General features: G+C 43.9%; 1 protein-coding gene across 4 annotated transcripts in view; it reads right to left on the bottom strand.

Annotated features, from left to right (window-relative positions):
- Positions 1-4,047: 4,047 nt before the first annotated feature.
- POU6F2 (POU class 6 homeobox 2) overlaps positions 4,048-15,243 on the bottom strand; it is an 867,009-nt gene continuing 855,813 nt past the window's right edge. For 3 of the 4 annotated variants that reach the window (XM_069613281.1, XM_069613284.1, XM_069613282.1), the window contains one exon: positions 4,048-10,593. In XM_069613281.1, the coding sequence (XP_069469382.1) occupies positions 10,089-10,593 (505 nt within the window). In that variant the 3' untranslated portion in view covers positions 4,048-10,088. The remainder of the gene's footprint in view (positions 10,594-15,243) is intronic. The other variant, XM_069613283.1, reaches the window with a different exon arrangement.

Genomic DNA, 15,243 nt, shown 5'->3' with positions numbered 1-15,243 from the left:
AAAGGTGCGAAATCGTCCATTCTCTTGAAGATGGACAACGTTTCGGCAGTCAGATACATAAATCGACTGGGCGGAACAAGGTCGCAGAAGCTGACGGAGATGGCCAAGGAGTTTTGGCAGATCTGCCTCCAGAAGGAAATAAGCGTGAGAGCAGAACATTTGCCGGGGGAGCTCAATCTGGTAGCAGATTGGAACTCAAGATACCTGAGGGACTCCAGCGACTGGCAGCTGGACGACTCAGTATTCCAGGAATTAATGCGCCGCAGGGGTCCCTGTCAGACGGATCTCTTCGCTTCCAGGCTGAACAGGAAGCTCTCCAGATTTTACAGTTGGAGATCGGATCTGGAAGCGACAGCGACAGACGCTTTTCTCCAGGTCCGGGGACTAGCAAGGGAATACGGGTTTCCCCCTTTCTCCTTGATAGCCCGCACAGTTGCGCAGGTCAGACATCAGCTAGCAACAGTGATCCTGATAACGCCAGACTGGAGAGGCCAAACTTGGTTTCCGGATCTTCTGGAGCTGTCGTTCGAAGCCCCTATTCGGCTGCCAGCCAGGGAGGATATACTGCTAAATCCGGCAGGAGAGATCCATCCATTGCTCAGGTCAGGGAGCTTGAGTCTTCTGGCTTGGGCGATTCCAGGGAGAACTGGTGTAAGCCAGGACTTTCAGGCACAGCTCAGGAATTCATCAGGGAGTCTTGGGCTCTGGCGACAGGCAAGGCATATAGAGTGGCATGGCATAGATGGAGTGATTGGTGTCTGGAGAGACAGGTTGATCCCGTATATACAGATGTAGTACACATAGTGAATTTCTTGGCAGCGCAGGCAGCACAGGCGAAGGCCTACAGGACCATTAATAATTATAGGTCGGCGATTTCAGCAGGCCATGCGTACATAGAAAATAAGCCTGTAGGCGAGCATCCCTTGGTGTGTAGGCTTCTGAAGGGCATTAGGTGTATGAGACCTCCCGCTCCCAGATACTCTCGTTTGTGGGATGTGAGTATAGTTTTAAGGATGCTTGAAAGTTGGCCGGACAATGAATTCTTGTCTCGGAAAGCACTGTGGGCTAAGTTAACTACCCTTCTGTGTCTTATTTCTTGTAAAAGGGTCTCGGACGTGAGAGCTTTAGAAGCGAACAGAAAATCTTTTTCACCTTCAGGGGTAATATTTTTCATAGCGAGGAGGACAAAGACGAATATTAAGTCTGTGGAGTACGTGGCCTTCCCGGACAAGCCTAAGTTGTGCCCAGTTAGGTGCTTGAAAGTGTACGAACAAAAAGCGAATGAAGTGAGACCTGCGGGAGTAAACCAGCTACTGATAGCGATTAGGAAACCTTTTAGAGCAGTAGCATCAGCCACCTTAGCTAGATGGGTCAGGTGGTGCATGGCCGAGGCAGGGCTAGACGTGCAACAGTTCGGAGCACATTGTACACGAGGTGCTATGGCATTGTCTGCCTTTCTGGCAGGGGCTCGTCTGGAAGATGTCCTAAAGGCGGCAGACTGGTCTAATGAGGAGACCTTTAAGAATTTCCATTTTAGACCAGTGGAGCGAGTAGCATCGTTGGTGGTAGGTAAGCTTTAAACGAGCATAATCTGAGCCTCCGAGTCTTGACATAGAATACAGATTTTCCACACATTCGTTACAGAAAGTCATGGCTCTATTAAAGACTCGGAGGCGAAAGATTATTCCACCCAATTTCAATCGCTATGATATAAGTTATGTTGTCATGTTGTAAATAATGCAATCTTGTTGGAAATAATGCAATCCTGTCTTGGGATAATAATGGTATTGCTATGCGATTGCCCACCCGTCCATGATGGGATTTCTAACAGTTTATGTTTGTTTCAGGAGCGGAACAGAAAGCGACAACTTGAGAAGATCAGCTGGAACAAGTCGTCTACCGGTTGGGGCGCGAGTTTATCAGTTCAGCGAAAGAAAGAGGAAGGACTTCGGAGTTGTTGGATGTTATAAGGGAGAAGTGATGCTGATTGGAGGAGAGGATCACGTGGTTTTCTTACAACCTATGGAAAACGAACTACAAAATTGCTGGGTTCTGTTGGAATTTGTAGTTTTTGTCATTGTTTTCCATGTTATTGTTTTATAATGGTTGCTGCTCGAGTAAGTAAAGAGAAGTCAGAGCATAATCTTTCGCCTCCGAGTCTTTAATAGAATCATGACTTTCTGTAACAAATGTGTGGAAAATCTGTATTGTACCTGTGCACCTGGGACATCAATGACATAATCCACTTTCTTTTCTTTTGTACATGCAATGCTACTATGTGCAAGAGAAGGTTAATTGCCTTTTTACGAGACAGACACTGTTTCAATATTAGAGAAGCTTTATTTTTCGTTTCAATTTAGATAACCAGTCACAGCGTTACCAACAAGCGACTTACCTGACAAAGGTGTCCTCTTGCAGAAAGAAGAAGACAACATTTTACCGTGTGATTAAAGATGGGTGAGACCTTGATATGTGAACATGTTTCTTAATGATGTTTAATCGGGTGAAATGCCCCGAGGTGGCGGGCCGGCCCTGTTGGATATGGTCCGTCACTGAGGGGCATGTCACTATAGCACCCGTGTGGTTTTCCCCACGCTAATGGTGTGTTTTTTTGTTGAAAAACAAATGTACCTTTGTTGAGTGGCCCGGTGCGCCGTGGTTTCTAAGCCTGTTTTCAATGTTGATGACGATGATGTCATCAACATTGAAAACAGACTTTGGGAAAGCACTGCGCAACCCGGCAGCGCACAGCAAAGGTATGTTTCTTTTTTGAAAAAAGAAAAAATACACACTCTTAGCACCTGCATAGGAAACTACACAGGGGCTAAGAGATGAGGGGGTGGAGGGAGCGGGGAACAGACGGCAGAGCTGGCTAGTAGCGGCTCCTCGGAACGCAGGCTTGTACCATACAAATCAGCCTGTGCTCTGAGCATCCTGATTGGCCAGCAGCCCCTTGCAGGATGCTAATGTTGTTTAGAATGTCTGTCATTGTATTGCAAGTTGTATGTTTCTTTTCTCTTTTTGATATAGGCTAGAAGATGGTGGGAGCATGGGCAGCGGACTCCAGAAAGCACACGCTTAGCGTGAGACATGAGCCAGGGAGGTTACAAAGGAGCTCAAATGGAAAACCCAGATAATGACTGTGCTTACGTAAAAGGTCTAGAGTGGAACAGTGCAGCAACAGATCGTCGAGGGATGATTCCATCTTGTAGGCTGGTGTGTGGAGGAAGGCAAGCCCTTATTTTAGTACTTGTGCAATGCGCACTGCGAGGATGTACACAAGATGTAGACACAATGTTGGAGCAGGTTGGGGTGTGTGAAACATATCAATAGGTACAATGCAATGTTATGTTAATATGCTTCTACCCCAGAGGTAGTATCAGAGTTCATAGGTTTTTCAATGGCATGGCTCCACACAGGGGTATCCAGACCTTAGTCTGCTGGAGGAAAGAAAATGAGCAAGGGGAAAAAAGAGGATGGGAAAGCAGGAAATGGCTGCTACAAAGACAGGGAAGGAGGACGGGATGCGGCAGAGGAAAAGGGTTCTGTCATGCCGTGAGTGCATGCCTGTCCTGTTCCGTGGACCGTAGTTTTGCAAAAGGGAGGAGGCGGATATGCCCTAAACTGTTGTAATAATTGGGTTGTGAGTCCATGGCAAGATTGGAGAATTGTTAATCAGTACACTGGGTAATGTTGAATGAGTGAGAGGCTTGAGTGTGTGCTCGGGTAAGCCTAGAAAAGTTGTGGTTATTTGCCAGGCCTTCTCTATACATTGCAGCCCAGGTGAAACTCCAAATGTCAGGAGAGGTGGGAATGTACTAACAGGCACATGAACAAACTAACAGGCACATGAACAATTTTGGCTACAGTAAGGATAGCTGCCCTATGATATTTGTGTGACAAATCAGGTGCCTAGGCTCATGCTAATGGCAGCCACAAAAGACTGTCGAGTTTAATTTTGCAGGTCAAACCTTCCTTGCAGCAAAGACAACTAAAGGGGAAACCTGCAAGACAAATCAGACACCAGAAATAAGCCCAAGACGTCCCTTGTTACCTTTCATGTCAAACAATGATTTTATTGTTTTCATGGTATAAATTAAAAGTGACAGATCTCAAGCTGTTAAGAAATACACAAAGTGCAGCTTTTACTGACCATACAGATATTGCTCAAGATGGAGTACAGTTTTCCCAGTCTATAAAATGTAAAGCAACCTGTGTAGGTAAATCAGCTTTGGTTTCAGTGTCAGAGCAGTACTGGGGCATTAGAAAATATCCAGTTGGTTGGACTTCCAGGTTATAAGTCCTCCCCGTTGACGCTCTTTTTTTTATTTTTGTCTATACTGTTTCAGCATGGCGGATGCTTTCCGTGTCGTCCAATCATCTTCCCCGCTGCATGCTTGGTGCAGGGGAAAAGCTTCCTGCTCCCCGCAGTGCTTCATCTGTGACCCTGGTGACCAATCCCATATCTAGTCCCACATAGGACAGAAAAGTTAAATATCAATAACTTAACACATGTGCCACACGGTATCTCAAATTGGAATCAATGAAACCACATGACAAATAATAACAGAAGTTCAGTACAAAATATTTTTTACAGTCAAGCATTGACGTGGATAGCCGTTTCCTCCTCATGGTGTATCCGGTTTGTGATGTCAGTTGTTAACTGGGTAAAAGTCGGGTGCTGAGGTAAAACACGAAACAGTTTATTTTTTGCATTTTTTTTGTATTTTCACTTTTTATAGTAACAGTTTTGTATTGCAAGATTGTCAGCAACATTAAGCCATATCTACAATGTGCATATTCCAACAAACATTGAGCTTTGGTCCAGCATTGCAAAAATTAGCAAAGGCATTTGACATATTACTTTTTGGTTATAGCTTGAGTTCTTTGACAACGCCTCTACCGTTTCGGCTTTTGGCTCCTTTTTTTTGGCATTCGTGTTCCTGCAACTGCAACATAAGGGAACCAAAAGCCATGCAATTATTGTTCTTTAGACCTTCCAAAACAGACTTCCTGAAAACAGAACCATAGAATGTTGGATCATGTGTTAGGTACACTATGTGTTTGAGGGATTTTAACGGGTTGGCCTATGCACTGATGGAACATGATTATTTCCCCAAGTCTCCTACCTTTTGTGTGTTGCGGAACTGTGTCTTCATACATGTCCAAATAATGGTAAGCCCCAAGGGACCCTGCAGGATTTCTTTGCCGTCTGGCTTGCTGTCAAACTCTTGTTACACTCCTGATTCTGTTCTGTCCCAGGGGAATACTTATAAAGTAGGGTTTATGTAATCTCTTGTGCACTCACAATGGTCGAATTTTGGAATAGGGTGATTTTTTCCATTTGTTGTGGATTATTGGTGATTTCTGTTGGCATTTTACTGGAAGGGGATTCTTCTGAATTCCCACAGGCATATGAAGCATGGAAATGGAAAACGTATCCTTGAGAATTGTTAGATCGTGTCAGATACGCGATGGACAGGGGTAAATCAATTTTTTTGATGTTGCTCAAAAGTAGCTTATTCTCAATACCATAGCCTCTTGTTGAGTGACAGGCATTAGTGCAAGATGCCTTTTGAAGAGTCATTTGGGTTAGTAGGTCATTTATGGAGGGTGCAATTATGTGTGTGTGTTTGTGGTAATGTGTTCACTGTCTTTCCAAACTGTAAGACATCAGTGGTTGCCTTTAAAACAGACGTGATTTTTGGTTACTCTGAGACCACCAGTAATTGGCTGCACCTTGGTTGATGTTTATGGTGAGATCTCTTGTTGGAGGGTTCATAAATATGCAGGCTTATACTTAATTATATAGATTTCATAAGGGTGGGCCACTGATTTCATTTGGTGGCTTAAATTACAGATTTGTGATACACAAAAGTTGGGAATATTCTTTGGCAAGTGGGTATCAAATATCATGTATGTTTAATTTTGCCAATTTTACAAGTTTCAAGTTTATGATTGCATTTGAATACATATATTCTATTTGAAGCTATATTACAAATAAGTATGGGGACTATTTCAAGCCTTGCAAATTCTTAACAATCCCACTAGACCTGCAAGGCGAGTTTCTTAGTTTACATACTTGACCTAAGAGAAATGCACATGCCCCAAGGTGACTGGTGACAAAATATTCACAAGTCCTTTTTGGAAAATGGTGCATGTCACCATAAGCACACTTCATATTTGGTGAAATGCTGTCAAGCATGCACAGAAATGTGTATTTGCCATTTGCTGCAAACAAAGTGTGTTTGCAGTAAATCAAAAATACGTTTCTAACATTCCCATACGTGCCAGCAAGGCAGAGTATTATGCAAATGGTACTCACCCTTCATAGAAACTACTCACCAATGCTAGTGGGCTAGTAGATTTTGCGAGCTTGTGACAGTATGCAATTTGAAAGATTGGGTAATATGAGACAGTGTGCAATGTGAGACATATTTTTTATCCGGGCCAGGGGCCTACCTTATGTGCCCTCAATGGATGTGGATTTGAGCAATACTGAATAAATTGGCAAGACAGTTCAGTGCAAATCAGACCCTCTCTTTTCCTCACCACCACCTTGAATCGTTGGGGGCCTTGCCCTGCGAGAGCTGGGTCTTCCAAAGCTACTGACCTAAATTGTTACTTTCACATTCTGCTCTTTTGCAAGAAAATCCTGTACAGCGCCCTGAATGTCACTTCTGAACCAAGCTTACATCTCTGACATGGGCTCTGTAAGCTTTCGAGTGCTACCTCTAATCGCTCATTATTTAAACCTTTCATGAACTATGATCCCAAATTCACATTTATGTTTATAAGGATCACAGTCAGTATAACCAATGCCGTGTCACTTCACCCTGCCCTGCGAGGATGTTTAGAATGTTTTCTAGAGAATTGTAAGGACTCCACATGAGGGCCGCCCTATGTTTGAGGATCCCATGACAACAAGCAATGCAGAATTACTCATGGTATACTACACCAAGGCTCCTGTTTCTCACCAAAGGAGGAAGACATATGGGAAGGGGATATGTAGTTCTGTTGTGTCCCCCAATGCAGATTGGCGTTAACAGTGAATTCCGCACTGAATGTGACATCATGATTGTACGCTTGCCTGCATAAGCAGAGAGAATATAAAGGAGACTTGAATTGGATTATTGGAAGGTCCTTCTATGTTATGTTTCTGCCTTTTCTACAGTGCTTCATTGCCATTTGTGTGGTCCCCACGTGAAGGTGGTAGACATAATTGCACCTAGTGGGAGAGTTATCAGGACTCACAGCTTTCCTGTACCAAATGAGCAAATCCGCGATAAAGCTAACCTAAAATTCGTTGAGAAATAGTTTTACCAGTACCACTTTTAAATGGAATGATTCGTGCTTAAAATATGTGTTTCATGTTAACAAGCCCTCCGTCAGTGAAAGGCACACTACTGAATTGGATCCTCACTCAAATCGATGGTAGGAACAACTGTTCCAGCAATCCATAGTCATGCCTTCGAAGGGAGAAATGGACATAGTAATTGGGAAACAGTGGTCTCTCTAGGAAAGTGTGTGTTTGATGTGTACTTCAAGTGGAACCTACTCTCAAATTCATGAACCAGGTGGGTGCACAGCTTTCCATAACACGCCCCATGTCCGGCACTATTTTACACACTGGTTGAAGTTTAACTTGACAATACCTGAAGAGGTTAACCTCCAATGTACAATGGAAACTTTCCGCTCTTTGTAGTGAATATTCACTGATGCTGGGTTTGCTCTGCTAGTCAATGGTTCAGGAGTCCCCAGCGGCTGACACACACATATTGCTCCTGAGGAGGGAAATAATGGTCACGCTGCATGTTTGCGATATCCTTTCAGTGACGATGAACAAAATAGCATGGCTGATCAAAAAAGTCACCTTGTCATCAGTGACTGAGTTAGGTTATGGTTCAACATCAGGAAACTCATTCCTAATCCCAAAGTCTCTCTAGTGTAATATGGCCGCCAATATTGCACCCAGCTAAATGTCCATGCCCATTGGTGGGAGGATAGCAGCTCACTTGCATGCACATTACCGTGCCCTTGCTTTGCCACCACCCTGCACCACCCACCTTCCTTGGCAGTTTCCTTTTCCATTCATATTGGGTGACCGAATAACTAGATGTCACTGAGACACCTCTTTCCCAGTACTTGCTTTCCTTTTGCAAAAAATTACTTTCAGGAGCTTAAATCCAATGCGTTCAATTAATCTAAATCTATTTTAAAAAACGACATAAAAGTAAACTTTTAAATGCAATCACTGGAATTTAAAAGTTGCGTCCTTGTGGCGTAGAGATATCTTTGAGCCCTGCACTCAAACCGCAGTGTTGGAATTTGTTATGACAGTTTTCATGTCATATATGTCTTTGCAACTGAAGAGACTACGGACTGTAACGTGTAGGTCTCCAAATAGTTTTGACTACAATTCCCACGATCCCTCACCATTAACCATATTCACTGGGGCTGATGGGATTTTTTTTTGTCCAAAACATCTGGAGAGCCAAAGGTTTCAGATCCCCCAACATAGAACAAAACATATGTCCCAACTTTGACACTGAATAAAGAGTACCTGTTCTGCATACAAAAAAGCAAAATAAGGTTTCAGGGATGTGGCAAGTGGCTGTGAGTTCTTCCAAAACGTGCCAGTTTCTTGCGTTCACATTTCTTTTTGAATGCCAGATAAGTTTTCACATGCAAAGTATTTATAAAGCTTTGGGGCAAAATGCTGGTCCGCCATGTCAGAGAGGCCGCCTGCAGCGAGGCAGCGGTAGTCCTTGGTTGGCGAGAGGACTGATGGCAATTCTGCTCTGCTGGGAGGTAACAGAGATTCTGTGAGGCCTGTTTTAAGAGCTGCATACAAGGAGACTGCAGATATTATTGTGTACACCAATTTCTCGCATCCACTTTGCTGCCATTTGTTATTGACCAATGGACGCAGAATGGAGCAAGAGAGAAGCCATGCCATGCCTAGATGTATAGTGATGAGTACTAGACCTAACCTTGCAATTTGGTCAAAGTTCACTACATGAGTGATATTCTGCACTTTAATACCTCTGTCCCCTGAAACAGACCTTTGGCCGTAAGACTTGGGAGAAACATTGCTGTATGGTAGGACTGTAAGTAAAGTATTCTACGCTGCTAAGGAGAAACAGTACTTTGGGGATGAACATGTCCTGCCCTTGGAGAGGGCTAACTAACGTGGTTGGCAACTTCCAATGTCTTCTGTCTACCTCAGGGAATCCCCATCAGACCAAACACGCCAACTGTCCTCGCTCTCATGGGTCTCTGCAGAGGGCTGTGCGATTGGTTTTGCTTTCAGAAAGGAAAAAAGGACTGACAATTCCCAAGCAGTAATAAAAGGGTTATTGATGCAGTGTCTAATATTTGAAAAACAAATATTCACGATAATAAGAAAGTAAAGTATTTTTGGCACACATACTCTGCGATGAATAAACACAGTTGGACAATGAAAAAGTAGTACCTAACCCATGACAAGCCAGACGGTGAGCACTACAATATGGTGCTGGCGACTGCATGACCCCATCCAAACCAATGACAGCAGGAGGAAAAATAAAGCTACAACCAGTTTGTTCCATTGCCCTGTAAAGTACAAATGTAGAAAGATGGCCGCACTGTTTACACTCAGGAAGGAGGAGACTCGAGCTCGCAATGCCATAATTCATACTTTGGTTCGTAGTAATCGTAAGGAAATCAGCACTTGGTGCCTGAAAGTCTACCATCGCTCCTCCGCGCGGCCAACCGGCTGGTATTCCCATACGACAGATACAAGTTTGTTTTGCTTTTAAATGTGTTCACATTTGTTATAATTCACAATGTTACAGTTATTTGGTTTATTTGAGTCCATTAAAAAAGTCCTTTTTCTTTTGTTTGTATTTTTTTGCTTTCTCTCTTATGTCTTCTTTTGGGACTACTTCTACGACACGTTCACAAACACACTGAGTGTTGTGCATTTAGAAAAGTTCATAGACACTGGCAAAAAAAGTGTTCCTGCCCATCTTGTGTTGCGCATAGTCTTTTACTTACAAGGGTGGAGACATGGGTTTTCTCGTATGAGTCCGAAGCAAGAAACAGTTTTAGGAGTTTTCTTCCAGAGAGTCTGTTAACTGCTCCAGTGGGACAGGCGTGTTGGGCTCGTGCTGTTTCAAACGTTTAATGGTGTTCTTTAGGGCCTGTCTTTTGTTACAGAACCAAACTCTAACCACTTCCCGGTCGTAGTTCAGTTTCTCGGCAATCTCTGTCATTTCCTGCCCTGAGGGATGCGTGTTCTTCTCAAAGTGGGCGTTGAGGATCTCTAGGGCCTGTGGCGTGAACGAGGTGCGTCTCTTGCGCTTTTTGGATGGCTCGCTCCCAATGAATTCGGTCAGGTTCTGCATGCCTGCCCGGTGGCGGGCCTCTGCCTCGGCCATCCACCGCTCAAGCACCGGCTTTATCTTCTGGGCACTTTTAGGGGTGATGTCCAGCTTTTCAAACCTGGCAGGATACAAAAGGCCAGGGTTCAGTTTGGCTGTCAGACTGCTAGCTATAGAGTTCTCTTGGGCTTCCTGTGGTAGGAAAAAGTGGCTTCTCAGGATGGTGTGTCTGAGGGAAAATTGAGAAAGAAGAGTCTTACACCGTTGCTCTGCCAGTTGGGACCTTCCTTCCTGCCTGCCTGACTAATTGACTGGCAGAGGTAACTGACAATGGATTATGCAAACTGGCAGCTGCAGCAGGAATATGTTTAGTTCGAAAAAATGAAACACTGACAGACACAAACACAGTTTCAGACATGTACGTACACACACTGCCCAGTGAACACACATCTAAAGAAATACAATCTTTTTCAATTATTCTTCATACCCAAAAACACTTTTAATGTGATCTGACCCCACTGCCAGGTAAGTAAATGCAACACAACGCAATCTGTGCAAATACACAAAATCAGGACATCATCTGTAGTGGGATGATGGCATGTTTGTGCTCTTAATAACATTTTATTAACCGACTTATGGTGGGATCTGCTCTCTGACAGTTCTGAAAAACGTACTGTAATTGTTTAGTTTATGCAATTGTGTTTATGCATTTCCATTCTGCGTGTATCAATTAATCTGGACTCTTTTTTTAGATTACTTTAAGGACTTTAGAAAGTACTTTTGAAAGTACTATTAAGATTACTTTCCGATATAAGGAACTTCTTGAATTGAATGGTGTGGATTTCTGACACATCCCACTGGGTGCTTTATATTGTGCCAATTGACAATGAGAATGGCTGGTGTGAGAAGTGTGCTTGTAAGGTGTTTTGTGCAGATCCGCTCGACGACGCTTTCTGTTTGTGGATCGAACTCTACTTGTTTTGTTTGTGAGATCTTCCAGAAGTCCCACTGCACCACCTTTCGGGACATCTTAAGTTATGCTGCACGGCAGCGTGGTGCGGAACTGGTGCGTGCTGCGTTACGCTGCGCATCAGCCGGGTGGCTGATTGCTTCTGCAAATCAAATCCTGCGCTTTGGGGGATGCCTTGAAAAGAGTACAGCTCTCCTGCGTTTGCTATTCAATGTGCCGGTCTATATAAGTGATGCCAGGTCTAGCATAACTCATTCCAAAGGCTTTCCAAGGGGAACCATGGCCAAACCACATGAAAGTATTTTATTTATTTCTATAGCGCACCAGGCCCAGGGGCAACCGGGCGCTTAACTTAGTTACAACAAGATGAAAGCATGACAAGGCAATGTGACAGAGTATTACAGGATTATTACAGGAAGATTTACAAAATTTACAAAATATACATTCAAACGAATATCGATAAGGCAGTGATTTACAGGATAGTTAATAAGGGATGCAGAGTAGGTCAAAGTGCAAGTAGGGCAGTAAGCTGGTGTTAGCAGTCTTGGGCGGATAGCCAAGCTTTGGTAAGGTATTTGAATTTCAGGAAGGAAGGTTCTGCTCTAAGGTCATTAGGGAGTGAGTTCCAAAGTTTGGCTGCCAGGATGGGGAAGCTGGTTCCACCAGATCTTTGGAGATTAAAACGCGGGATGTCAAGGCAGTTGGCTTGGGCCGCTCTGCGAGGTCTGGTGGAATTGTGGAAAGAGAATCTGTTTGCCAGGTAGCGAGGGGCTTGGTTGTGGAGGCATTTGTGTGTGAGAGCCAAGGACTTCAAGGAGATGCGATGTGGGATAGAGAGCCAGTGCAGGTTGCGCCTGGTGTCAGATATATGCTGGCGCCTAGGAATGTTAAGGGCCGCTCTGATCGCATTGTTTTGGACAATTTGTAGCTTGTTTAAGTTGCGGAGATTAGTACCTAGATAGAGGGCATTACAGTAGTCGACCTTGGATAGTACAAGGGTCCTGGCCAAGGTTACGCAGTTGGCAGTGGTTAGGAACGGGCGACAGGCGGTGATGAGCTTGCAAGTATGCGCTGCTGCAGATGAGACTGCGTTGGATTGTCTAGTCAAGGATAGGGTTGAGTCGATGTAAATCCCTAGGGTTTTCGTGTCCTTAGCAATCGGGATGGTGTTCCCATCAATGGTGAAAGACTTGAAGGCAGGGTCAAGTTTAGTGAGTTTTTGTGGTGAACCAAGAATGAGGAGCTCTGTCTTTTCATCATTTAGGCAGAGGCCGTGTTGGGCCATCCACGGTTGGATGACCTGGTAGATGGCGTTGATGGCAAGGGAGTCAGTTGTGTAGTCTCCTGTGATGGGGATTAGTATCTGTGTGTCGTCAGCGTAATTGGTATACGTGACGCCCAAATGGTCCAAAATATCAAAAAGGGGTTTGGTAAACACGTTATATAACGTGGGCGAGACACAGGACCCTTGAGGCACACCACAAGAGACCTGAGCGGGTGGTGCGGCCGCAAGTGGGGAGAACACGCGCATTGATCTATTATCCAGGAAGGATCTGATCCAAGTGGCGGCATTTTCTGAGAAGTGTGCGGCTGATTTGAGGTGATGGCAGAGAATTTTGTGATTGACAAGATCAAAAGCAGCAGAGAGGTCCAGGAGAAGTAATAACGCCAGTTTGCCTTTGTCTTTGAGATCTTCGATCTGCGTTTTTAAATCAATAAGGGCGGTCTCAGTGCCATGGCGAGGCCGGAAGCCTGATTGCCTGAGTCCCAGAAGTTTATTTGATTCAAGGTATTCCTGAATTTGTAGGTAGGCCGCGCGGTCAAGGATTTTTAGTAAAAAAGGTACAGTGGTAATTGGTCTGTAGTTTGTGGGTATGCTGGGATCCAGGGTAGGTTTTTTCAGAAGCGGGATGACCCATGCATCCTTAAGATTGTCCGGTACAATCCCAGAGCTAAAGGAGGAGTTGATGAGCGTAGTGATGAATGGTGCTAGGTCGTGAGCAGCTTCCTTAATAATAGGTGGAGGACAAAGGTCACCCTGACAATTGGACGGTTTAAGGCTAGTGATAATCTTTTCCACTTCGAGAATGGAGAGTGGAGAGAAGCTAAAAGGAGTCAGAGAGTCTGTGATAGAGAGGTTTATGGTAGGTATAGGGATCTGTAGAGGGTTGGATTGAAGGCTAGATTGTTTGTTGTTGATTTTAATTTGGAGAGTGGCAATCTTACCTAGGAGAGCTTCTTGGATTTTGGAGCACCAGGTGCTATCTTTGGTGCATGTGTCAGGTGGAGTAACAGGAGTTTCAAGTTCTTTTAGGATTTTAAACAATTCTTTGGTGTTAGATTTGGCTTGCTCGATGCGTTTGTTATATGTGTCTTTTTTTGCCTGCAATATAGCTTCCTTGTAGTTAAGGGTGGCCAGGAGTACGCGTGATTTGTTAGCTAGAGAGTGATTGCTTCTCCAGTGGGATTCTGCAATTCGTTTTTCTTTGCGTAGTGCTCTGAGATGGGGTGTAAACCAAGAGTTTAGGTGGGCTCGAGGTTTAGATTTTCTCAGTTTCGAGGGTGCAATGGTGTCTAAGGCTGTAAGCATGGCCCGGTTGAATGTGTCGACCAGGGCCGTAGGGTCAGAGCATGAGGGATAGCATGAGGGAAAGGAAACATCTACTCTCGCGTAGAGCCAATTGAAGTGAACAATTGATGAATACCTAATGCCTTACCCCCTACTTACAGTATCACTGTGGGGGCAGACTCCACAAAGGGAAATAGCGCGTGCTTCTCCATCGCAGTAGTGGTCTCATGTAGTTTAACCACTGGAGACTGAATTATAATGTTGTATGGATAGTGTGGAGGCAGTTCCTGAAAAGTGCCTTTGTCTGAGAGAGGTACTTTCTATGATATGAAACTTGACGAGAGCTTGTTTGCTAAATCTGAAAGCCTGTGTGTTCAGCCAGATATTGGTAAGATTAGGCTCTACTGGTTAGGTAGCTTTCCACTCCAGCCCCTTTTCAGTGTTTGCTATTAGATGGTGCTGTTAGTGCTGTCTATAAGCCAAAACTATTGGATGGGAAGGGAAGATCTGTGGAGGGCAATTCAGCCTGTCTCAACTCATCTAGCCATTCCCACCCACGACATGCCTGACCTCACCAAACACACACACGCAGGAATTGTCTGAGCTAGCTCTGTGAGTTTTAAGGGATGCCAATGTTATTTCTAAGTAGTCGCTGAAAGGTTATGGTTTAATTACAGCTGTAATCTAGTTCCTGTTGTAATAAAAACGTCTTATCATAATGCACCTCAGCCATTTGACTTATAAACATTATGTGTGTCCTTGCACCTGTTCCTTGCACTGAATTCCTGTCATAAACAAGCACTGGCAAAGCCAAATTGTTTGATTTTTGTATCAGCAATAAATTGATATTTGGCAGGCACCACCATACCATTCATTTGATGAATAAGTAAATACTGGCCTCAGGCTCTCAATGTTAAAACATGATGTCTTCCCATCCCTGTCATTGATGTATGTTCCTAATCGTATCCCTTCTCCACCCCTGTATACATCATTCAATACAACAATGCTCTTAATTCAAGGCACCTTAACCCAGCACTTTCTACGCCTTCTGTTATTGTCAAAGCCATTTCTTTGTAAGCCATTTCTCTTCCTAATGATACCATATTTTTCAATAAATGCAAATCAAAATAAATGCAATAGTGCAGGAAAGGGGTTTGAATGCTTTATGATGTGCCACAGGTTCACTATATTTACCGATGATTGTAAGTGTACCGTGAGACCAGTTACACAAACCCGGTGATATGCATTTATTGATTACGTGAAACACTGAACGCCATAACTCACATACTCTGCTCCAATACAAGGTTAAAGTCTTATTATTTTTATAAAAATATATATGT

This window comes from Ambystoma mexicanum, chromosome 5p (assembly GCF_040938575.1).
Source record: "Ambystoma mexicanum isolate Mex_15411 chromosome 5p, UKY_AmexF1_1, whole genome shotgun sequence".
Taxonomy (NCBI): domain Eukaryota; kingdom Metazoa; phylum Chordata; class Amphibia; order Caudata; family Ambystomatidae; genus Ambystoma; species Ambystoma mexicanum.
Note: the sequence above shows the minus strand (reverse complement) of the source record. Positions and strands in the feature narration are given on the sequence as shown.